Source organism: Microcaecilia unicolor, chromosome 12, assembly GCF_901765095.1.
Source record: "Microcaecilia unicolor chromosome 12, aMicUni1.1, whole genome shotgun sequence".
In the NCBI taxonomy this organism is placed as follows: Eukaryota; Metazoa; Chordata; class Amphibia; order Gymnophiona; family Siphonopidae; genus Microcaecilia; species Microcaecilia unicolor.
Window position 1 is genome coordinate 80,504,551 of NC_044042.1, and position 26,433 is coordinate 80,530,983.

At 41.0% G+C, this 26,433-nt stretch overlaps 1 protein-coding gene across 1 annotated transcript in view; it reads left to right on the top strand.

The window, feature by feature from the left end:
• The window catches only part of EFTUD2 (elongation factor Tu GTP binding domain containing 2), a 100,531-nt gene extending 86,650 nt beyond the window's left edge, over nucleotides 1-13,881 (top strand). The window contains exons 25-28 of the mRNA XM_030220527.1: nucleotides 297-391; nucleotides 1,197-1,350; nucleotides 5,116-5,223; nucleotides 13,048-13,881. Of these exons, the coding sequence (XP_030076387.1) occupies nucleotides 297-391; nucleotides 1,197-1,350; nucleotides 5,116-5,223; nucleotides 13,048-13,143 (453 nt within the window). The 3' untranslated portion in view covers nucleotides 13,144-13,881. The remainder of the gene's footprint in view (nucleotides 1-296; nucleotides 392-1,196; nucleotides 1,351-5,115; nucleotides 5,224-13,047) is intronic.
• The last annotated feature ends 12,552 nt before the right edge of the window (nucleotides 13,882-26,433 follow it).

The window sequence follows — 26,433 nt, forward strand, 5'->3', positions numbered from 1 at the left end:
AGTATTCATAACAGGGATTGGGGAATACACACAGTAAATAATTTCAAGATTCAACAGATTTTTGCTTTAACATCAAGAAGCTAGAAAGATGGCTAATGTATCTGCAGATACAGCAGTTGGCTGGCAGTAATGAAAATGTCCCATGTGGTATTTTATAGAAAGAAGGAGTAGTCTGTTAGATTTGAGAATCCCTGCCTTTGTATCCTAATTTCACTCAAAGTTTGGAATAACCAACTTCCGATTGGTCCTTGGGGTGTATCCTATCGTGAAGGGTTTAATGTTTTCCTTCTTTCCAGGCCACCCCACGCCTGATGGAGCCTTACTATTTTGTGGAGGTGCAGGCCCCTGCTGATTGCGTCTCTGCTGTCTACACTGTGTTGGCCAGAAGAAGGTAAAAGCTTTCCAGTCTCCTCTTGTCCTTTTTACTTTAAGGGCCTCCATTTTGCAGATCACAAAGTAGATAATTGTACAAATAGGTGCCTCCATTTAGGCACCTGAGGCCGCCTGGTGAGAGCCTATTCTGTAATGGCATTTGGGCACCCATCTTCCATTATAGAATACTAGGGTAACCCGGCATCATTGTGCCATACATTTATTTGCCTGAAATCATACCAGCCATAGACCTGGCATAACCGTGGTCATGTGAATGTAGCAGGGGTAGCATAATAACTGCTCCACCCCCTTCATCTACACGCTATTCACATCATTATAGAATAGCACTTAGTCGCTTGGCTATCACTTTCACAGGTAAGAAGTGTACATTTACATAAATGACAGTAATTCTAGTGACACATAAATCTGGGCACACTGTTATTGAATGGCCCTTTATACCCAAGGATTAATCATCCTACCTGTCTTGAGTTGTTAACTTAGTTATTCTTCTGGTAATCCAGTTACAGGATGTATAGCACACATAGTTCATATAGTATGCAAATTTTTAAGCCACATAGTTTTCTTTACTGTTTGCAATGAGTGTGTTTTTTTCTCAAGAAGCACTTGTGGTTTTAGTAAAAACATTAGTCTGAAGAAAGGTAACAGGTTTATATGCTTTTTTTGAAATAAAAATATTTTCAGCTGGACTGCTGTGTAATTTGTAAATAAGTGTTGTACAGAGGCAAAAACAGTCCTTGTGACGAGGAAAATGAGAGTAAGATTTGACAGCTATATATGTATATTTTCATTTCTGCCTTTGACAGGGGTCACGTGACTCAGGATGCACCAATTCCAGGCTCCCCACTCTATACCATTAAAGCCTTCATCCCAGCCATTGACTCTTTTGGGTTCGAGACTGACCTGAGAACCCACACACAGGGGCAGGCCTTTTCTTTGTCTGTTTTCCACCACTGGCAGGTACGTTCTGTCTGTGTAAATACCAGGAGCTTTTTTATTTTGGAATTTACGTTGTAGAGCTGTTAGAATTGCACTGTAGTAATTATGAACAAGTGACTTTTAAGGTATTTAGTTGACAGTAAGAGAGTTACCAGTAAGCTTTTTACCGGGATATGTTGGTTGTCTGAAAATCGCCATCTCTCAGTGTGGCTTAAAGTACATATAGAGTTCCATAGCATGCATATGTCTAGCTGGTTTGGGAAAGGCATTCTGGGTATGGCTTTTAGGCAGCTTCCAAAAACATTGCACATAAATTGGCATTTCCTATCTGTTTTCCAGCAAAATTTCACCTGTATTATATGTAAGCACAAAAGTCTGTATGAGTACTTTTTACCTGTGGCAGTTTTCATAGTGAAGGTACATGTATTTTTCTTTTAATGTGTTTTTTTAAAGGAGGTCTCTGTATTCTCTGAAATTAATGTCTTCAATCATACTATTTTGGAATGTAAATTTCAAAATTTTTTCAATTAAAAAAGAAAAGGAGAGAGTGTAGCGGCCCTTGGTACCTGAGAAGACAGTGAGGGAGCCCGGTCTCTGATGCCTGTTTCCCGACAGCTGCTGTGCTAATTGGCCTCGCTGATGTCATCTATAGGGGCCAGGTCGAGGGGATAAAAGCCCGCCCATTGTTGAGCTCTGTGGGAGAGTGAAGCAGCACTTGGTACCTGAGAAGACAGCAAGGGAGCCTGGTCTCAGGTGCATGTTTCCTGACAGCTGCTGTGCTAATTGACCCAGCTGACGTCATCTATAGGAGCCATCTCAAGGGAACAAAAGCCCTCCCATTGTTGCAGTGTGCAGCCGCTGGAGCATGACCCGAAGAGATATGACGAAAGGGGCACACACCTTTGAAGCCCATGAGGTGCCTGGAGACTCTTGGTTGGATGTATCATTAATTTCAGTACTACAGTTTATAGTTTATTAAGATTTGCTATACCACCAGTGCTAACTAGCATGTCTTAGCGGTTTACAATAAATAAAATACAGTAGGTTAGAAAGAAAAGAACTACAATATGGATAGGAAAGATAATACATCCTAATTAAAAAAAACAAAACAAAACACACAGTACTACCAAAGCACAGAACAGGATGAAGTTAAAGAGCAAACAAACATTAGCATCAGCTATCTAAAAACAATTGCATGTAGCCACAGAATCCATTCTCAAGGGAACACACTAAAGAGTTTCATAGGCTTGTGCAAAAAGCCAAGCCTTTAGCACAGATTTAAACTCGGAAAGATTCTACACGGATATGGAGGGGGAATGAGTTCCAGAAAGAGGGGGCAGCGAAAAAGAGCATGGTTTCTGGTAAATTCTAACTGGGCAGTCTTAGGCCTTGGCAGGACAAGGCAGTGGTCATTAAGGGAGCGGAGCAGACGGACCAGAGAGTAAGGAATAGTGAATTCAGGTAGAACGGAGTCCTATTGCTTTTTTAGTTTTTTTGTTTGTTTGTTTCTTGAATTGCCTTAAGATTATGGTGAAAAGGAGAGTGTAAAGGACCTAGGGCTGACTCTCAGAAGACAGTTGGTCCTATGGATAAACATTTGACATCTATGCCTAAGCTTAGCAGCTTCCTCCCCCAGCTCTATTTCTGGTGTCTCGTTAAGTTCGGGGGAGAGATGCACTCCACCCTGACCTATGACTTCCTTGAGTCTGACAAGTTGAAGTTCTTCAGGAGAGATCTTCTTACTCCTGGCACAACCATAAATCTGCATACAAGTGAGACTTCTGATTCTCTTATACCAGTTTAATGGACTGAGAAAATTACCTTGGTAGATGTCTAGAAGACTGTGCATGGTTTGGAATGGAAGAACTCTTAAAAAAGCAAACAAAAAAACCTGTATCTCAGTTGTGTGAATTTTTCTCTCAAGTGACTAGATATGTTCAGGACATTGATACTAAGATTTTGGACTTGGACAGCCGTTTGACAGCTCTGGAAGCTCAGTGTGGGACTTTTCATGCTGTAGAGACTTTTGCAATTAAGGATAGTTTGTCTATACATAGACAGAGATAATAGAAAATCAAGCTAGAAGTAAAAAATCTATGTATCTTAAATTTTCCAGTTTGTTCTTTGTAGTCTCCTGAGATTATTTAGATAATATCTCAAGGAAGTCTTCATTATTCCAGAATCTGACAAAATGATTTTTTCCTCTTATTATTTGCCGAAGAATGTGGTTAAGGTAAATTGAGGAGAGGGTGAATCTGATGTATTGGGCTCAATTAAGTCCTTTAACTCGACAAAATTTTTAGAAACATCTGAAGTCACCACCCTGAAAAAGATTAAATTTCTATTTTTAAGATTTTTTTTTCTTTTAATTTCCTTTTTTGTGAAAAGGAAATTAAAGCTACAAATTTTTCCTGATGTGTTTCATGCCCCACAGAAAAGCTTTTTTGCAGCTAAAACCATATTCTCTTGCAGTGGGTGCAAGCTTCGTTTTGAAGTTCCTCTGCGTTTGTTTAAATTTCCTGATATTAGTTATGTTTTCTTTTATTCATCTCAGGTGAAAAGATTGATTGATAGAGAAGCTAAATAGTTTTCCTCTTTTGTCAGTTAGGTGGGAGGATTGTTAAAATATAAATTTATAAAGGGTTTAAGGTAATTTGGTACCTATACTATGAAATGGAAATTATCTTCTTTAGTACTATTGCTTGTTTTCCTTTTTTCTCTCCCCGTTGATGTGGACCAGGTTACTTTTTCTCTTGCTATAATGATATTGTATGTAAGTTCTATTGCAAAATAATAAAAAAAAAAGTACATGTGTACTGCCTTTTTCAAATCTAATCCTTAAGACTTTTCAGCAAGGCAGCCATCTTGAAATTTACCCAGCAATTCAAGTTATGTAGGGTTTTTTTTGTGTGTGAAAGTAGCTGCTTTTCTTAAACATGACTTCATAGTAAAAGCCCTTTCCCCCTCCCTTTACCATATCTTTAGGTTTCTTTAGGAAATGTATTTAGCAGCTCTTCTGGTAAATTTACTGGCCTTATTCAAAATATAATTCTCCTAAGTTGCTTAGATACCAGATCAGAGAATGCAAACTCCTAAAACAGATGCCAGCAACACAAGCATTCATTTATACTGCCATGACGAAATGTTAAGGCATACATGGCCAGTGGATGCCCTTAGTTTACTTGAATAGTTTGCTTGGATTTGTGGGGTGTTCCTTTTGATATTGTGAGATGGCCTGAGCTTGCATCTAGGAACCAGAGATTCATCTTGGTGCATGTATTCTGTGGGGCAGGGCTTCTCAGTTCTGGTCCTCAAGGTCCACAGAGCATGCCAGGTTTTCAGGATATCCAGAATGAATGAGAAAGATTTGTTGTAGATATCTTGAAAACCTGGCCTGCCTGTGGACCTCGAGGACCGGAATTGAGTAGCCCTGCAATAGGGGGAACCAAGGCCAAGGTTCTTCAGAAATTGAACAAGGAAGATTTTCCTGGCTGCCATCAGGGCCATGTGAGAGTTTAGTTCATTGGTTTACTGGAGAATTTAGAGCAATGATTCTCCATCCAGTCCTTGGAACACGTTTAGCTAGCCAGGTATTCAGGATAGCACAATCAATATGCATGTGACAGATTTGCATACAATAGCGGTAGTGTGTGCAACTATATCTCATGCATATTTATTGTGGATAGCCTGAAAACTTGGCTAGGTGTGAACCAAGGACTGAGTTGATAACTCCATGAGCTAGAGGTAAAACAAGTAAGGTTATAGTTTTTCTGTGCTGGCTTACAGATTGTGCCTGGTGACCCCCTGGATAAGAGCATCATTATCCGACCTCTGGAGCCACAACCAGCACCTCACCTGGCCAGAGAATTCATGATAAAGACCAGGCGCAGAAAGGTAAGAATAACCTACACTTCCATTATGTAGCTTTCCACTATTTCAGAACCTGTGGGACAGTTGTGTCCGTCAACCAGCAGGAGGAGATAGAGAGCTGGAAACTGAGCGGAGACACATCTCTCTTGGCATCCAGTCTAGCTCCTTAGTATTTTCTACCTCCAACGCATGGATGGACACACTTTTCAGCCTCTGGTTCTGAGTGATTTGCTTCGGGTCCAGTTGGTCAGCTGGTCCCCAGTTGAGCTTTGAGGGTGGCTTGAGTCTATAGAGTTATATCTGGAGGTGTTCAGATCCCTGTCTGTGGTGTCCCACAAATTTACTTCTTCCCTCCCCTGTTTCCTGTGGAGTACTCCTTTTCCATCACAAGAACCTTTAAAAAAAAAAGGGGGGGGGGGAGAGGTTTTCTGGAGAGTGTGGGACAGAGTATCAGTCATGAGCCTTTCTCATCTGTGGTAATACTTGTGGAGACCGAGAGCTTGAGGGGAGCAGCTGGCAGTGGCAAGTCCAACTAAAGTTTGACTCAGAACCACTTGGAGGGTACTTCTACTTGGTGCAGGGGAGAGATCCTGACTCACCACTTGAGACGTGTTGTGCTGCAAAGGTGACAGTGGGGGTAAATGGCGACTCCCACAGAAACAGTTAAGCAATGTTCCCATTGTGGGACGCACTGGCCGGCATTGGAGTGTTGCAGTTCAGTGGAGGAGTGGCCTAATGGTTAGTGTAGCAGGTTGCAGAACTGGGTTCAATTCCTGCTGCTGCCAGATGGTCAGCAGTGGGTTGAGATCCTGGGGAACCAGGTTCAGATTTGGCGCACCATCCGAATATGCCAGGGTCTTTGGGCTCTCCAGCAGGATCAGTACGCAGTTTGATGCAGGAAAGCGGGGAAACAGGCACCATTTTGTCAGGGCCGACTGGCAGTGAGAGCACTCTCTAGCTCATCACGTTCAGAGCACAGCCGCTATTAGCATTCAGCTGCATCGGGATCTTTGTTTTCTCTAGAGTTTATTCTGCCATTACACCAGGCCTATTTACTGTAGCAGGGACAATTGGATTTGCTGCAAGGTGCTTACTTTCTCATCCCGTTGCTCCTCAAGCTCCTAAGAGATTTTGTTTACACCTCCAGGAGTGGGCAGATGAGGCTATCTCTGCTTCTCCCTCCTTATCTGATGTAGCCTCTGTTCAGAGGAGCCATCGTTGAATGAGCTCTTAGAGGAGAGAGAAGCGCCCTCCTGAGGGGGGGATAATCCAAAAGTACTAAGGTTTCATAAAGAAGAGCTCGTACTCTTATTTCTGAGGCACTAGTGGTGCTTTCTATTGAGGAGCTTTCTGCTTTGGCGTCAAGAGTTCCATCTTTGTCAATCATGAGGGGGTGTAGAGGTCCTTCTAACGCCTTCCCGGTGCATCCAGACATTCAGGACCTGATTATAGCAGAATGAGTCTCACTAGACACTGGGCTGAGAGTGGGAAGAGCCATGGCTTGTCTCTACCTGTTAGTTCCAAAGAGAAAGATAAATTGTAGCTTCCCAGGAGGGCTCCCTGGTTATAATGGTGCCTAAGAAGATCATCTTGCTGATGGAAGGGACATTGCCCTAAAAGACCTACAGGATAGGAATCTAGAAGGCTCACTGAAACAAGCCTTTGAAGTGGCCTCTTTGGACCTTCAAGCAACAGTGTGCAGCTCGTTTGTGGAAAGAGTATGGCTGAAGTGGCATCAGCTGTTGGCAACACAAGATGGGCGCCATAACACCCAGCTGCTTTTATGACAGGTTATGGCCCACCATATGTCTTTGGCTGTCATGGCACATTGGAACTCTGGTTGCAGCATTGGGCAGCAGATGCAGCATCAAAGTCACATGTACTTAAATATAGCTATTTGGAAAGATCTCAGTAACTTGGTGTCACGAAACGCCTAGCCACACGTCTGGGGTTATCCCGCAGCCACTTAGAGGGTCTATCCCCAGCACATCTCAGGTCTGCCTGCACCTGCCGCTTATGCTCTACACTAGCACCCTCCTCCCACCGACTGGGTCCTAACCGCCTCTGGGCGAGTCTCCCACTCTCAAATTATCCCCAGTGATTTCTAGGTTACTGGAACCACACTGTCAGTGGTCCCACTCACAGACCCAACACACAAACCACCAGGATTCTTAGTCCAGACAAGAAGAGGCAATAAACTAAAAATGTTTATTGTCATGAAAAATTAAAACAATGAACAGAAAAGGTGCATTCAGCAAAACAATAACAGGTAACTGAAATATGGATCAATTATAACACTATCTAAACATTTGTTTACTATCTAAATAGTACATGGGGAGATCAGGACATATAGCTGCTCACAGGTTATCAAATATAACGTTCACAAAGCCTCAGCAAAGATATTCTCTCTTTCTTCCTTGCTAAGATTAGAGAAAAAGCCAGTACATCCTAGCTGAATTTTGAGCTACTGGGCCAATCAGAGCCCAGAACAGCAAGTTTTAAAAATAGCTGGCTACATCATTGCAGATTATCTCTTATCTGTGTTAACTAAAGAAGGAATAGTCATTTCTTGGTAACAGCTTTAAACCTAAACATGCACCACCTGCTGGCCAAACTAGAGAAATACACTTCAAGAAATAATCAATATGAATTTACAGGCTTAAAAACCCACTGTTTTGTCACACTTGGTGAAAGAACCGAGGGAAACTAAGCCACAGCAGTTGCTGGAGGATCAGCCAAAAGCCTCTGGTCATCGATCTTCATGGGGGCTCTTGATTTTGAGCCAGCAGATGGAACCAGCCTGGTTGTCAGCAATATGGTCAGAAATCCTTGTCATGAAACAACTAGCCACACGCCTGGGGTTACCCCACCCCCACTTAGAGGGTCTGTCTATCCCCAGCACAACTCAGGTCCGCCTGCACCTTCTTCTTGTGCTGTACCCTAGCACCCTCCTCCCATCAACTGGGTCACAACCACTGGACGAGTCTCCCGTGCTCAAATTATCCCCAGTGGTTTCTATGCTACTGGGGCCACATTCCCACTGGTCCCACAGTTCCCAGAAAGCACTCGCAGACCCAACACAGAAACCACCAGGATTCTTTATCAGTCCAGACAGGCAGAACGAACAAACAAATGTGTTTATTCTCAGAAGTTTGAACAGTGGATAAAAATGTGCAATTGGCCAACAGTAACAAGTAAATTGATCATTTTGAAAACTAACAAAAACATTTGCATACTGTCTAAACAGTACCTGGGAAGATCAGGACATATAATTATTCACAGAGCCTTAGGAAAAGCATCTGTCTCTTTCTTCTTCCAGGCTAAGACTGAAGCAACAGGCAGCACTACTGGGTAATTTCAAACTCCAGACCAATCAGAGCCCAGTCAACAAGTTTTAAACATATACTGCTGCTTGTTTCCGGCTTGTGTTAAAGAAAAAGAACATTCAGTTCCCTAAAACTACTTTAAGCATAAACATGCACCATCTGCCTCCCAAATAGGAGAAATACACTTCAGAGATAATTAAAACAGGGAAATATCGAATACATTTTACAGGTTTAAAACAGTTTCTTCACAGCTGCTTTCAGGCACACCAGTCTTCCTTTCGTGTGGACAGGAAGTCCTCCTCTCAGTCAGCTAGAGCGCCCAGTGCCTCTCAAGCTTCGCAGTGATGTGAGGCTGGTCCACTCTTTTCTTCCTCTGGTCGGGGGGGACGTCTTCAGCAGTTTCGGGAGGAGTGGGCCAAAATCACATCAGACCACTGGGTTCTGGATATTCTTATAGAAGGTTACAAGTTGAAGTTCTTCCACTCGGTTGCTCCTCTCTTCTTGCAGTCTCCTTGTCGAAAGGCAACCAAGGCAGTTGAGATTTAGGCTACTGTAGATCCCTTGTTGGCGCTCTGTGGCATTGTTCCAGTTCTCCAGGCCAATCAGGGACTAGGCAGATACTCTGTCTATTTCATTGTCCCAAAGAAGAAAGCATCTTTCATCCAGTCTTAGATATCAAAGCTCTAAGCTGCGGCCTTCGACTGTCCCACTTTTGTATGGAGACTCTAAGAGCAGTCATAGCCTCGGTTCAAGCGGGAGAATTTCTCACCGCCCTCAATGTCAGAGTTGTACTTGCATGTACCCATATGGCTACCGCATCAAAGATTTCTATGTTTTGCAGTGCTGGGCTGTCACTTCCAGTTGCTTCAAGAACGTTTACCAAGGCTATGGTGATAATGGTGGCGGCCTTCCTTCGGCACCAGGGAATCAAGTTCACCCATATCTCAATGACTGGCTCATTCGTGCATTATCCTATTCGGACGGTGTGGCAGCAATAAAGTTGTCTATCTTCTGCAGTCATCGGGTTGGGTGATCAATTTTGAGAAGAGCAGACTAACTCCATTGCAGACGCTGTAGTTTCTATTCGACACAACATGGGAAAGGATCTTCCTCATGGAGCACAAGAGGTCGAAGCTAGTTCAACAGATTTGTCTTCTCAGTCAAGGCAGGACCAGGGTCTGGAGCTACATCCAGGTTCTGGGGTCAGTGATGGTGGTGATGGAAGTGGTGTCATGGGTAAGGGCTCATATGTGGCTGTTACAGCAATCTCTTCTCAGCCGCTGGTCTCCAGTGTCATAGAAGTATGACCTTCATCTTCCTTGGATGCTGCTTGCCAGATGGAGTATGCAGTGGTGGTTTGTTACCCAGAAAGCCAGAAGGCTGCTCGGGTGCTTAGGGAGAGAAATGGCCAGCAGAAGAAAAGAAGTGATAGTACCCTTGTATAAGTCTCTGGTGAGGCCCGATTTAGAATATTGTGTGCAATTCTGGAGACCACATCTATAAAAAGATATAAACAGGATGGAGTCGGTCCAGAGGGCAGTTACTGAATTGGTCAGTGCACCCTGTAATGCGTATGGGGACAAACTTAAGGCTTTCAATATGTATACATTAGAAGAAAGGCGAGAGAGAGGAAAACTCTGGAATGAGAGGGCACAGGATGAAGTTAAGAGGTTATAGGCTCAGGAGTAATCTAAGGAACTACTTTTTCATGGAATGGGTGGTGGATGCATGGAATCGCCTCCCGGTGGAGATGAGTGGTGGAGATGAGTACTGTGTCTGAATTTAAGAAAGCATGCAATAGGCATGTGGGATCTCTTAGGGAGAGGAGGAGATGGTGGTTGCCATGGATGGGCCATTTGGCTCTTATCTGCCATCATGTTTCTAAGTTTCTAGGAATTTGACCGTCAGAGCTCCCCTTCTAATAACACAATGGGAAGTGGTGATGACAGACACCAGCAAGTTGGGTTGGGGAGCTCATTAGAAGTTGCATTTAGCAGAAGGCAGCTGGGCAAAAGAGGAATCTCAGTGGTCAATAAATCGCTTGGAGTTCAGGGCAGTGTGAAATGCCTTACGCAACTTTGCTCCCTTTCTGGCAGGGGCTCATATCTGAGTTTTCTCTGATAATGCGACGGCGGTGGCTTATATCAACAAGCAAGGCGGGACCTGCAACTGTCCGATGATGGTGGAAGTGGTCTCTTTCATGAGTTGGGCAATGAAAAATCTCTGCTTGTTGGCAGCTCACATCACTGAGTCCTTAACTGTGGAGGTGGACTTTCTCAGCAGGCACTCCTTGGACCCGGGAGAATGGGAACTATCTAGCCATGGTTTTCAGCTAATAGTGAACCAATGGGGTTCTCTGCTTCTGGATTTGATGGTGATGAAAAGAATGCCAAAGTGCCAAAATTCTTCAGCCATTGGAAGGAACTGGGCTCAATGGGGATCAATACCCTACTGCATCCCTAGCTGGAGACATCTACTGTGTGTCTTCCCTCCTTGGGCCATTGTAGGCCGCATGTCAAAAAGGATTGTGTTGCACCGGGGTCAAATAATTCTCATAACCCCGGATTGGCCATGGAGACCGTGGTATGAGAACCTGATTCAACTGCTAGACGGGGGTCCTCTCTTTCTTCCACAGGTACACAGCCTACTGATCAAGGTCCTGTGCTCATGGAGGATCTGTGCCCCTTTGGTCTTATGGCTTAGCCATTGAAAGGGCTTGGTTGAGACAAAAAGATTATTCTGATTCAGTCATTGCTACCTTGGTTCGGAAATGCTCTACATCCATGGCATATGCAAGGATGTGAAGGGCGTTCGAGGGCTGGTGTTCTGAGCGTGTACTTTGTCCCTTTTCGGTTCAGATTGCGCACATCCTAGCATTTCTCCAGGCAGGTCTTCAGAAAGGATTGGCGTTTTCTCTAAAGGTTCGGGCTGTGGCCTTGGCCTGTTTCAGGAACTGATTACAGAAGACGTCTCTTGCGGCTCACCTGGATATCGTTTGATTCTTTCGGGGAGCAGGCCTCTTACAGCCTCCCTTTCCTACACCTTGTCGGTGGTGGAACCTAAATTTAGTTCTTCAGGCGCCTCCTTTTGAGCCACTCTGGAAGGCCTTCTTGAAAGATCTTATGCTAAAGTCAGCATTCTTGGTGGCTTTTTCATCAGCACGTAGGGTTTTGTAGCTTTAGGCTGTCTCTGGTCGGGATCCCTTTCTTCACTTTTCAGAGGCGAGGGTCTCCCTGTGCACGCTTTATTCCAAAAGTGGTATCGGCATTTTATCTCAACCAATCTGTGGAGCTTCTGTTCTTTCGCAGAGAGGACAGAGAGGCTCAGTATTCTTCCTTGAAACTTCTCGATGTGCATCGAGTCCTCATTAGATATTTTGAAGTCACAAATGAGTTTTGCATATCTGATAGACTGTGCTTTTTTTGTAAACAGAGACTTGGCCTCATGGCTTTCAGGCTCATGATTGCTAGATGGCTGAAGGAGACTATGGTGTCAGCTTATTTGCTTGCAGGGAAGCAGGCTCCTCAGGTCATCTGGGTTCATTCTACAAGGTGTACAGCAGAGACTACCTTACAGTCTCCGGCAAATATTTGCAAGGCGGTGACATGGTCGACGCTGCGTTCGTTTGCCAAGCTCTACAGGGTGGACGTTGCAGCATGCTCAGAAGCCAGTTTTGGGGCTTCAGTCCTCAGGGCTGTGCCGCCAGGATCCCATCTGCTCTAGGGATTGCTGTTGAACATGCCACAGGTTCTGGAATAGTGGGAAGCTATGCAATGGAAGGAGAAATTAGGTCTTACGTGATCATTTTCTTTCCATTAGTCTTTCCCACTATTCCAGAGGCCCGCCTGAGGTTTCTGAAGTGTTTAATCGCTGTGAAGTAATGGGTCAAATAATTACTGTCACCTTGCATGATGCTTCCTACATACCTCTTGTTCTCTACAGGTTGTCCAGAGATGAGAGAAGTCCACACGTTTGCTTGTCTGGTTAGTGTTAGGTTAGCAAGTTGTTTAAGGTTGTTGTGATTATTCTGAGTTTCTACTTACTACTTGTCTACGTAAATACTGAGGAGCTGGACTGGATGCCAAGAGAGATATGTCTCAACTCGGTTTTTGGTTCTCTGTCTCCACCTAGTAGTTGATGGACACAGCTATCCACACAGGTTCTGGAATAGTGGGAAGGACTAATAAAAAGAAAACTATCAGGTAAGACCTAATTTCTCCTTTTCAAGATAATTAAATCTTCATCCTAGGAGATGCCATTTGTAGAGTTGTTAGAGGCTGCTTTCTCACTGGGAGACACAATGAGTTTTATTTTTGCCTTTCCTTGAATCACCTCTGTGTTGTTACCCATAGAGAGAGCTGGTTTTAACATATGCTTTTGGACTCTTTTCAGCCTAAGCTGCTATGTTGTTATTTGAAGGGTTAAATCATCCTGTTGTGATCTATTTGTAGAATGCTTGGGGTCCATTTGGATTGTGTCTATATGTGCCCTAGAACTGAACAATTTTTTTCCTTTTATACAGGGTCTGAGTGAAGATGTGAGCATCAGCAAGTTTTTCGACGATCCTATGTTGCTGGAATTGGCCAAACAGGATGTGGTCTTGAACTATCCCATGTGAGCAAGCAAGCATATTGTGGGAAAGATCCTTGCACAGCTCTGAATGAGAGTGGCTTCTCAGTCACAAGGCAAAACCTTCTAAGACGGGTCACTTCCATTCCTCTTCAACTTCCCCACCAACTTTTGTGTCCTCTCTGTGGAGCAGCCACACAACACTGTTGGTTCCCTTCTTACCACACTGTGTGAAGGGGGGCTGTGAGCTGTTAATAGCAATAGCTGAACTGCAGCAGAAATCGGTGGTGTCCTGAAAAGCCTTGTTGGTCAACTCAAGTGCTGGCCAGAGCAAGAATTTGCCACTGTTTTTAGTAAATGATAAAAATGTTTTTGATTTAAGTAATACTATAAGGATTTGCAAAGTGGGTACTGTGGTCCCATCTTCTTTTTTTATTTCATCAGAAAATTCCAGCCTCAAGGAGTTAATCTTGCTTGCTGTATCCTGTTTACAGAAATAGGATGAACTGATTGTATCACTAAAGTATTTTTCTAAAACCACATTGTAAATATTCATTCAGACTCAAGTGGACTCAAGAGTTGATGCCTACATTTTGAAACAGAGTACCCATTTCACATAGTCAGCCAAAAATTATCCACTGCATCATCAAAATTGGAAAATAAACCAAGGGATTCATAAGCAGGCACAAGTGGCAATCTTACATTTTTAAATTCAGCAAAATTCAGAATAGGAATTCCAAGGGAAGAGGGTGGGAGTGAAAGTATCTTAACAAACACTTCTTTTGTACACAGTCGTGATATTTTATTTGTTCTATAAATGAACTAGAAAAATGTCCATCATAAATTATGAAAGTATGTTGAAAGTTGAAATTTTCACAGTGTAATCATACACAGTGCATTCCCTCTCAAGACTGGAAAAGCATTTGTCACGGAGTAGAGAAAATTTTAACATTTATAGTTTTTGTGCTTGTGTCTGATTCCCCAGTCCTTTTATTTGCTGCCCCCCAACCCCAACACACACATGCAGTCCTCAGTCCTCCATCCCCAGCAAATCCCCCTTGGTTTCTGTCAGCTCCCATTAGCCTTAATTTTGGCCTCTTCTGCTAGTGTTCTCCTACCTCATCAGTTTATTACCTTATCTCAACTGAATGGGTTTATGACCCCCTCTGGTCTCAGTTCCCTCTCTCAGAAGCCCTCTAACCTGCAGTTGTGCATGTGCTGAGATGTGCAAGAAGCTCCTTTCAGCAACTCAACGGAGCAACACTCTGGTTTCCACAGTATCTTAAACATGAAACAACAGTGAGAACTTGATCAGACACTTCAAACACAGACCCAGAAATGCTCAATATAAAATTGAAGCTTTTATTGATGACATGAACATAAATAATAAAAACATTCAGTGTAATATAAAAATATTATTACAAATCACAACTCAACATAAATAAGCATAAGGAAGGTGTAACATAGGGGATAAATGGTTGATGTCAACATACAATGTAATATAACCGCTAAACATTAATAGAAGGATATTGTTGATATACAATGTAATGTAGGGAACAAGTGGTTGTGGTTGATGTCAACATACAATGTCATGTAACTGCTAAACATTAAAAAAGGATATTGTTAACAATGAATTTTGACAAAATATCAATATACACAATAAGTTCTAAAGTGAAAGTTAACATAAAAAATATATAAAAACTTGACATAAATATGCATCAGTATACCCAATGAGATTTAATTATAAGTAACTAAAAATATATAAATATTATGAAAACAGTAGAATGAAGGAATAACTAACCTTGGATTAATGTAATTGAAAATTACAATCAAATTCGTCTTCAATGGTAATCTCATAAAAGCCAATCTTAGAAAGCTAATGAACTAAAATAATGGTCTGAAAAGAATCATATAGAGAAATATAGAAAAAAAGTAGTGTATGTGATATAGCAGCAATATATGCAATAAAAAGGAACAATATATTTAATGGAAAACACTGAGTAAAAAAATCACTGAGTGAAAAATTAATAAAAAATAAGAGACCCTAGTAAGTGCAAGAATATAAATTGGATGTCCTAGGACAACTTGCCAATAACAAATTGAAATGTAAGAGCTGATATGGAATATCAACAAAATATCCATGAAATATAGAATGAACAGCTGAACGTGCTGTCTCTATTATAAACAATGTATAAAAGAAAGTAAATAATGTTTCTTAAACACATCGAGACCACAGTCCTGTGAATCTTAATAGAATGGTCACCGAACTAATATGTCTGTCTGTCTTGAAGAACTGACTGTGCAAACGAAGGGATGCTTATATGAAGATAGACCAGGGACAGGACTCTAGTGGTTAAAACAAATTCTAGACGTTTGAAAAATGAAAGCGGGATTCTGGTTGTAAAGACAATATGCGTTCTAAAAAACCTCCATATCATACCACACTCTGTAATAAAACTGGAGAAAAAGCTGTAAAGAAGAATGAAGGGCATGGCTCTTTAAAAAAGTGTGCAGATATCCAGTACGTGGCAGAAGCAGAGGTGCATACAGGTACAGCAAGGAGTGCCAGTGGACAGACAGTTGGAGATGAATATTCCTATATTCAATTTGTCCGATATCGTTCTATCTGAAACTGAATCTAATGTACTACAAAAAGGGCTTTCCTTCATTCCAATGGTAAAATATAATATGTTTCAAACAAGGGTTGATCTTTTCAGATTTAATTGAAAATTACAGATTATTCATGCCTTTTCTAACACTACTACTTCCAGGACAACTATATCAGTGGTGAAGAAACTGTCAACGTGAATTCCACCTGGACTGCCAGACCCTTTAATACAGGCATTTAGTTAATGTATCGAACGTGACCTAAAGAAATTGTAAGCAAAAAGAAAACCAGGTTCTACAACCTCACTAAAACAGAATCAAAGCAGTCTCTGCATTGGCTCATAACCAAGATATTGTCATAAAACCCTCTGATAAAGGTGGTGGGATTGTGATTATGAACCATACAAATTACATGAAAGAGGTCATAAGACAACTAGATGATCGACAATATTATGTCAAGCTTCAGACAGACCCAACTGATATTGCCAAATTGGTCACCGTTTCCACCAGGATGGGCTTCCTCACTACCAAAGAAAGTGATTTCTTTTAGGTTAAAGATTTGGTTATTCCCACCATTTGTGTTCTTCCAAAGATCCACCAATCACTTGACAACCCACCAGGCAGGCCAGTAGTGTCAGCTAATGGTTCAGTTCTTGAGCCTCTTTCTGTTGTAACAATTTTTTTCCTACGCCCGTTTATTCCACTCATTCCTTCATATATCAGAGACACCATTCATATGATCAATCTTCTGCTGGAATATGATGGAGATTTATCTGACACCTTGATACTCACATTAGATATTGACTCATTGTACACTAATATTCCACAATCATTAGCTCTTACAATCATTGAACAGACCTTATGTGCAAGAAAGGATCACAGACGAATACCTAATCATCTAATTCTTAAATGTGCTTCCGTTGCATTAACCAAGAACTATTTCTTTCCAGGACACATTCTACCAGCCAGTAAAAAGGGGCATCAATGGGGGCCACTATGGCCCCAGACTTGGCAAATCTATATGTGGCCAATTTTGATCTTTTCAAGGAACATATTCAAATATACAAGAGGTACATTGATGATACATTAGTTCTGTGGCAAGGTGATAGCAGTACCCTAGAATCTTTCCATGACTGGCTAAATATTGAAGATACGAATTTGGAAGTTTAAGATTCAATATAGTCAATTGAAATAAGTTTCCTCAACTTGAAAATCAAAAAGGATGACAACCAGTTCACAACTACAATTTACAAAAAAAAAATACAGATGAACTGCATTTTTACATTTTACCAGTTATCACACCACTTGCCTAGAATCTGCCTTTGGGTCAATTTCTCCAGTTGAGAAGGATCTGTTCGGACTTTGATGATTTTACTATACAAGCTGAAAACATGTCAGAGATTCCTCACCAGAGAATATCCATTAGAATGCATTTCCGCTGGTTCTGAGAAAGCACAGGCAAAAGACAGGAACTTCTACAAACAAGAGCTACAAGAGACACTCTGGATATTGTTTATACCTTTAAATTCTCATTTTTGGCCCAGCAAATACAGAGGATTGTTCACCGCCACTGGCATGTTTTGGAGAACCATGAATGTTTCAGAGGCAAAAAGCTTGTGGCATATTCCAGAGAAAAAATTTTTAAAGAGAAGCTAGTTCCCTCCACTTTACCTACATTGAGAAATGCATTAACCAATGGTTTTTTTTGGGGGGGGGACATCAAAATGAGGACATTGCAATGTATATAGATATGCCTGGGAGACATCAGTTTTTGTACACCCTACTACAAGAAAAACATGTATTGTGCCACACTTCAACTGCAATTCTTCCTGAGTCCTATATATTATACAATTCCCATGTCATCTTCTATACATTGGAAAGACAAATAGAATGATCAAGATTCACATTATAGAACATTGTAGTTGTATCAATCAAAACATTGTGAGTGCACCCATAGTTACACATTGGAACACAGCAAACCATTCTGTGAAGGATCTTAAGTTTTTCGTCTACAAGATTTTCACACCTACTTGGAGAAGAGGCAACTTAGATAACTTATTACTCAGAGAAGAACAAAAACTCGTATATGAATTTAACACTGTGGCTCCTTTTGGACTCAATACAGAGTTGGATTTTCGCCCTTTCCTTTGATAAGCACCCATTTTTTAGGGAATGCAGACCCTGTTCTAGTAAGTTTATTAGTCACCACAAATACACTAACTTAGATCTTTCCCCTGGTGACTACATCCATATTTCATCAATAGCAACATCCTGAAACTTGAATCAAGTGAGGTTTTTACACCACTTTTTAGCCATATTATACATTTTATCATTTGAATTCTAATTTGTTTACCAGTTTTAGTTTAACAGTGGTTCAATTTGTGTTTCTATTTATGTATGTGTATATATATTTTTTTGTTTGATTGTTTTTTTGTTTTACATATATACATGTATATTTTTTCAGCTCCTGGGTATGGTTCAATCTAACTTGCTTTATTTATGTATCCATTTTACTGTGATCTGTCACGCTTTCTATAATGCAAAATTTCATGGTACATTAGATTGATAGTTCTTGTATCAAATTTATTAGCTTCAATTTACTGTGATATGTTCCATTTGAAAACAAAATACATTTAATAATGGTGGTAATATTACATTAATTTCATTTGCATACTGAATATATTTATCAATGGCTGTATTTGACCATTTGGCACCCAATATATTCAGTACGTCTTATTCTGACATGTAACAATTTTTTTTTTTTTTTTTTTTTTTTGGGGGGGGGGGGGGGTTGTCTTTGATAAATGCACATGGGTTCGTTACAGATTATAACCCTGTTCTATGTAACCTTTTTAAGTATGTCTGAAATTTATATATACTATATCCCCTGTTTTGGTAGAATAGATTTGATGTTATTCATTTAAATTAGTCACGTTTTTCTGCTGTGCAACCTTTTGATCCTAGGACTATCGTATGCATTTGCATTATTTGTCTGTACACATTTTTTCTATCAGTACATTGTTTCAAACATGTGTGCGCCTTCTAATGGTGTTTCTCCGCATTACTTTTCACTCAGTATCGCCTTTCCTAACCGTACGTCATCATTAAGACCAATAAGGTTCTTTCCTCTTTTTAGCAGACTGCTCTTGTTTTACATGCATACATTGTACCATTAGATACAATTTACTTACCACTCCACTCAGATCATGTTCATTGAAAGTTATGCATTGACATGCCTTTTATGGTACTCTTACATAATAGCACTTATTGATTAGACCATAAACGTCATCTAGTGTGTCCGATGGTATGTATTTTTTTAGCTAGTCTTCCATGTTCATATTTTCATAACATGGCAGTTTTTTGAGTGTGGGTTGACGATCAACTGGTACTTAATGCTGTTCTTTTTCTGACAACTTCTGTGCTGTTTCCCAGGTCTACATAACACGCAAGCACTACTATTTGGTGCCATTTTCATTATTTTAAGGTCCTCCTGCCTGCAGTTTGCATTTTGCAACTGCTTACTGGCAATCACAGACAGTACCTCTGGACTACATTGTTTTGAGCCACCAATGGTATTTTTTAAGGTAATAGCAATTTATTTGTGTTACTTTGCTGTTCATTGCTTCTATTCCACTGCGGTATTTTATTTTATAACACACACTATGTGGGCTAGAGTTAGTAGTATAAATTATGACACTATGCTCTTGCAGTGAGTTTTTTTTTTTTTTTTTAATAAATTTTACAACTCAAAAGAGATGATTAAGAAATTTGAAAATAACAATTTAAATCGATTATCGATTATCTGTATTAACAATTAAGCAGAAATAAGTGTCACTTTCAACCATTATACTAAGGCAATTTTGATCCAAGAAAAGGAAAAAAAGAAATATCAAATAGTAATTTAAAGAAATTAGTAATTAAAGAATGTTACTACTTCCCACCAAACCTCCTCAATGCAGTGTGCTATCTGTTAGTTAACTATTACATTAACATCCTCTTTAGTTAACAAACATTCCTCTAGCTGCTTAGGATCAAATAATTGAAATTGCTTGGATTGAAACAATATTCGGCAAATGCAAGGAAATTTAAGTACAAAATTAGCCCCAAGGGCTAAAGTTGGGCGCAGGACCAAAAAGGCCCTGCGCCTTTTCTGAGTTTCTCTGGAGAGATCGGGATAAATTCTTATTTTTAGATTCTAAAAACAGTGAGTCCAAATGTCTAAAGGGAAGTTTCAAAACAGCACCTTGGTCCATCTCCAGGGCAAAAGAAACCACCACAGTAGTTCTCTGAGTGATAACTTCCAATTAAGATTGTAAAAATGATGTCAAGTTCATGCCGTCTCCTGTTTGCGGTTGAGAAATTCCACCATCCAATTTTCTGTTACTTTGTAAATATTGTGCCCGAACTATAGGAGGCAGTGAATCACTTGGCATCCCTAATATTTCTACCAAGTATTTCTTTACCATATCTATTGAAGATATTAAAGGGGATCTGGGAAAATTAGTTAGTCTCAAATTACGTTTTCTAGATTGGTTTGCCAAGTATTCTAAACAACGAAAGGTAAAAATTTCTATCCCTTATTTGAGACTTGCCCCAGAGTTTCAAATGTTTGTAATTTTCCCCCTAATTGTTTTAACTCAGAGGTATGTTGGGCAGTTGTCTGTGCCTGCAAGAGGACTGCTTCAGACAATACCTTTATTTCAGCAGTATTTGTTGCAAAGAGGACTGTACTGTAAAGGTCAAATCCCAGAGTGACTCCATTGTCACTAAGGCAGGTTTAACCAAAGTCCTCAGAACAGAAGCAGGAGGGGGAGCGCTCAGAATCTGGTTCAACGTATTCACAATTTATGAAGACATAATTTGTGGGGAAATTCGCTTTTCCATCAAGCTAGTCCTAGGCGTTTCTATCAGCGTGGGCAGGTTCCCTCCCTGCTCGTTTGCGTCCCCGTCTGGAGTCTGAATTGCAGGACCCGCCTCCGCGTCTATCCCTTTTGGCTTTGGGGAAGCCGCACGCTGAACGGGGCTCAAAGAAACTACTACCACTACTACTATTTAGCATTTCTATAGCGCTACAAAGCGCCGTTCATACTGCATTATATACACATTTCCATTCTTAGTTCTATTATTAAGTGTTTGTGGATTTTAAGTTTTTGTCCAGCACACATATTTTTTTATTACTGCACATTTTTCCAGCACATACTTTTTTTTTATAGCTGTTCCATCCATTTTCATTTCTAGTTTTATTTTAAAATTTGTTAAAAAGAAAGGCATGTAGTTTTAACCTGCAGAACTCTGCCTTCCTTCATTCACTTTATTTATAAAACACACACTAGGTGTGCTGAAATTATTTATGTACATATAGTACTTGGCTACTGCTGCGGGTCTTCAGTTAATGGCATTTGATTGATTACACCAGATTTTCTGCACTACACTATTTTTATTCTTAGATTTATTGTTAAGTATGGATAGACCTTAAGTTTTTCAGAAAGCACACTTTTTGAGAGCCGTACCCTTCATTTTTCTTTATTATTGTTTTTTCTCCAGTTTTATTAAAGAGTGTGGTAAACATAGTAACATAGTAGATGACTGCTGAAAAAGACCTGCACGGTCCACCCAGTCTGCCCAACAAGACAAACCCATATGTGTTAGTTTTTTATGTATACCTTACCTTGATTTGTACCCGTCTTTTTCAGGGCACAGACCGTACAAGTCCGCCCAGTACTATCCCCCGCCTCCCAACCACCAGCCCCGCCTCCCACCACCATAAGTCTACCCAGCACTATCCCCGCCTCCCAACCACCAGCCCTGGCACAGACTGTATAAGTCTGCCCAGCACTAGCCCCGCCTCCCAACCGTCTCTGCCACCCATTCAAGGCTAAGAGTGTGGTAGGATATGGAGGTTTTTTTAGAACGCATATTGTCTTTACAACCAGAATCCTGCTTTCATTTTTCAAATGTCTAGAATTTTTTTACCTTTTTTAACTACACAAGTCCTTTCTCTGTTCTATCTTCATATAAGCATCCCTTCGTGTGCACAGTCAGTTCTTCAAGACAGACATTTTAGTTCGGTGACCATTCTATTAAGATTCACAGGATTGCGGTCTCGATGTGTTTAAGTGCACATTATTTACTTTCTTTTATACACTGTTTATAACAGAGACAGCAGCATATTCAGCTGTTTCTTACACTTGATACTTTGTTGATATTCCATATCAGCTCTTCATTTCAATTTGCTACCTACAAGTTTTCCTAGGACATCCAATTTATATTCTTGCACTTTACAATCTCTTTCATTTTTTTATTCAGTGATTTCTTTACTCAGTGTTTTCCATCAAATGTATTGTTCCTTTTTATTGCATATATTGCTTCTATATCACATACAACACTTCTTTTTTCTATGGTTTCTCTATATATGATTCTTTTCAGACCATTTCTTAAGTTCATTAGCCTTCAAAGATAGGCCTTTATGAGATTACCGTTGAAGACGAATTTGATTGTAATTGTGAATTACATTAGTCCAAGGTTAGCTATTCTATTGTTTTCATAGTCTATATATCTTTTTACTTATAATTACATCTTATTGTTTATATTGATCCAAATTTGTCATGTTTTTGTTTATATTTTTTGTTAACTTTTATTTTAGAACTTATTGTGTATATTGATGTTTATTTTAGAACTTATTGTGTATATTGATGTTTAATTTGTCTAAATTATTTATCAACAATATCCTTTTTTTAATGTTTAGCGGTTACACGACATATGTTGACATCAACCACTTTGTTCCCTCATTACATTGTATATCAATAATATCCTATTAATGTTTAGCGGTTATATTACAATGTATGTTGATATCAACCACTTATCCCCTATGGTACATCTTCCTTATGCTTATTTATGTCATAAGTACATAAGCACCGCCATACTGGGAAAAGACCAAGGGTCCATCAAGCCCAGCATCCTGTCTCCGACAGCGGCCAATCCAGGCTTCAAGAACCCAGCAACCCTCCACAAAAAAAAAAATTAATAATGTTCAATGGACTTTTCCCTCAGGAATCTGTCCAAACCCCCTTTAAATTCCATAAGTTATGATTTGTAATATTTTTACATTACGTTGAATGTTTTTATTATTTATGTTCACGTAGACTCCTGAGTGTGCTGAAACATGGTATTGTGTTGAGTCATTAAGAGTCATCAATAAAAGCTTCAATTTCATATTGAGCATTCCTGAGTCTGTATTTGAAATGTCTGATCCAGTTCCCATTTGCCTGCAGTGTCTGCCTTCAGTTTATAAAAAAAAAATCAAAGCCGAAAACGAACTGTAGAACAGCTGGCTAAACCCTTTCAGATCTCTGCCTCCCTCGCAGTGCCCATTCACTTCCCAGAGCGCCTCTTCTTTTGGGCAACCTTCCCTTTGTCAGGTTTGCAGGGAAGGCCCTTGGTTTTCACGGCTTGAGCCTCGTGGCTGTAGCAGTCATGAGCATGGAGCGCTTGAAGCGGTCACTTTCTGCCAAAAGAAAGGCCTGGATCTGGTTGGGGGTATGTAAATTTTGCTCTGACTGTGGGGTGTGGAATCAAATAATGCAGAGGTCCAACACATGTCAAGGCAGTCATCCTCCCACAGGGAGTCAGTAGAAGGGAGTGAATCTGGCAGTTATGTAATGGTAGTAGTAGTAGCAGTTATGTAATGGTACCCACTCTTCTTTGAGAACTGGTACCATTTTGTTGTCCTCGTCAGCTGCAAAGCAGCCACTGAACTTAGTGCCGAAGTTCTTATCAGGGGCCCTGCCAGTGGGGGGAGTGCTGCCAGGGCCATCTAGGGTAGATTTTGGCCATGTTCAAGGCCTTGTTTGTGCAAGTCCAGAGGACAGGCAGCACAACAGCATGGGGAACCTTGGAGTGGGGGAGTCCCCTCTCCCTCCTCACAAAAGTTGTCTGACATGGGATGAGAAGGATCTCCTGGAGCTCTGGAACCCCTCCTTTGCAGGAGAGACTTGAATGAGGAGGACCACCTGGGTCAATAGAAGGTACTGGACCAGGGAGACTGGATGGAGGAGTTACCTCCAGGTGATGATTTATGGTTGGTTTGAGTGTTCCATAGAGAGGAATTACAGGAGCTCATTTCACAAGTCTCCTCAGTGCTGAAATTTAAAGAAGATCCAAAAGAAGCTCCACAGATGGTAGATCCACTATTGAGCATTTGGAAATCCTCTAGGACATTTCCCATGAATCAAGACACCAGGAACATCATTCAGACCCAGTGAAACTCTCCAGATGCACCATTTAAGGTGGCCAGATTGATGGTTCATTTATATCCATCCTTGAACAAGATACAGAATCCTTATTGCCGCCCATTTTGGATTCGGTGGTAAATGCAGTTACTAAGAAGAATACCATCCCAGTGGATGGCGGCATGGCACTGAAGGATCCTCAGGATCGCTGGATAGAAGCCCTCTTAAAGCAGAATTTTGATGTGACATTTCTGGCTTTTTAGGCAGCTATCTGGTAGCCAGAGTCTCTTTTCACTGGGCAGAGTGTGTCTTGGGCAAGTCGATAGATCATGGCTAAGCTTGAGACGGGTCTCACCTTAGCTTCTGTGAAGGTGCAGGTCACGGCTGTGTCATGATTCCGAGGTTTGGTTAAGGGCAAGAGTATTGCATCTCATCGGGATGTGGTCTGTTTTTTCCAGGGGATGCGGCTTCTGTACCCTCCGCATCGTCCTTTGGTTCTCTCATGGGACCGTAACCTTTTGGTTTTGGTTTCTGCATCCTTTGAGCCTCTGTTGGATTGTACACTTAAGGATATGGCTCTTGAAGACTGTTTCTGGTGGCCATAGCAACGATGCACCAGATTTCAGAGTTACAGGCTCTCTCCTGTAGGGAGCCCTTTTTGCAGTTTTCTAAGGAAAAGGTGGTGGTGAGATTGGTGCCATCCTTTCTCCCTAAAGTGGTCTCTGAGCTTCATGTAAATCGTTTGGTGGCCTTGCCTTTACTCGGTGACTATATGGGTCTACGGAGCAGAAGAAATTGCTTTGGTTGGATATGCATTGGATGCTGCAGATGTATTTGTGGAGGACTGAAGACTTCCTAAGAACAGATCACCTGTTCTCATAGGTGATCATAGGAAAAGTGAAGCGGCCTCCAAGACTACTATTGCCAGGTAGATTAAGGAGATAGTATCATTGGCCTCTCTTCTCAAGGGAAAGCCAATTCCATTGTTGAAGGCTCATTCCACTGGGGGTCAGGTGACCTCATGGGCAGAGTGTTCTTTGGTGTCTCCTCATATGCAAAGCAGCAGTTTGGTCTTCATTGCATACCTTTTGATTGTCACTATTGGCTGGATGTGCAGGCCCATCAGGATGCAGCCTTTGGGGCACAAGTTCTAGAGGTGGTGTTTCATGGCTCCCACCCTTAATGGTCATTTGGTATTTCCCATCAATCTGTGCCAGTCTAGAGGAACACAATGAAGGGGAAATTGTCTTTCCTATTAATTTACTTTCCTTTAGTCTCTCCAGACTGGCACAGAGCCCATCCTGTTTCTTCCGGAAGTAATTGTGCTGTCAGGGCTAAAGATGTAGTTTGTGGTTCTTTTGAAGGGTGGGGACGGAAGCTGGGAGATGTTGGCTTGTGTGGTAGCTTGTTAGTTCTTTCCATTGTTTTCCAAGGCAGCAGCAGTGCAAGTCTCTGCTCTGGTAATGGAGAATCAGCACTGCGAGGGGCAGTTTGTTTATTTCTGGGCTGTCCACAAGGGATCTGCTTGTCTATTTGGTGACTGACTCCCAAGGGGAACTGCACAGTTCACTTATAGGCTTACTTAGAAATCTGTGTTCCTTGGTCTCCATATGCTGGTTGCAGTGTATAACCCATCAGTTTATGCTGGTCTGGAGGGACTACAGGAAAGTAAATTAACAGGTAAGACCTAAATTCTCCTTTCAGCTGCTGGCTTTCTGGTTGCTTGGCAGACACTTTCAAAGCTGATTGATTGGCAAGAGATTTTTTTTTTATTACAGATGTCTATGGGAGTATATAAGAAGATAATTTTTTACATGGATTGACTTCATTTATCATACCTGCTGCATAAAGAAATATTTTGCTTGTTTTCAGGCTGGTGCTTTCATGCTTTACATAGCTTAAAAGCATTTAAAGACTGTCTTTTGTTTAGCTGAAAAAGTGGCATCCTGAAGTATTTTATGCAACTAATGCTTACTGTAGTTCAAATTCTTTGTAGGTCATCAACAGGTGTGTAGCAATTACGTCTATCAAATATACTATTATCAGATAGCAGTTGTCTGCTTAGACCTGTAATGATGGGTGGGTGTGGTTGGGGGGGGGGGGAATCTACTGAAGTAGCAGAAGGCTACTTTGTCATCAGTGTAGTGTTTTAGAGCTACATGTGTAGTCCTAGTGTTGGAAGAATAGAGGTATATTAAGTATACAACCAGAACTGTGAATGGCAGTTTAGGCCTCATACATTAAATACAAGGCTAGGAGGTGAAACCTATTCATTAATACTCTACCCTTGTCAGTAATATCACAGAATCATCTAAAATATATTTGCACAGGAAAAAAACTTTTTACCTTATGCTAAAGTCACAAAACAAATAAATTGCTATTTTGGGTTATGGGAAAATACTTTTTTTTTTTTTTGGGGGGGGGGGGGGGGAGAAGAGTAGAGCAGTGGTTTTCAACCCAGTCCTTTGTGCACACCCAGTCAGATGTTTAGAATATTCACAATG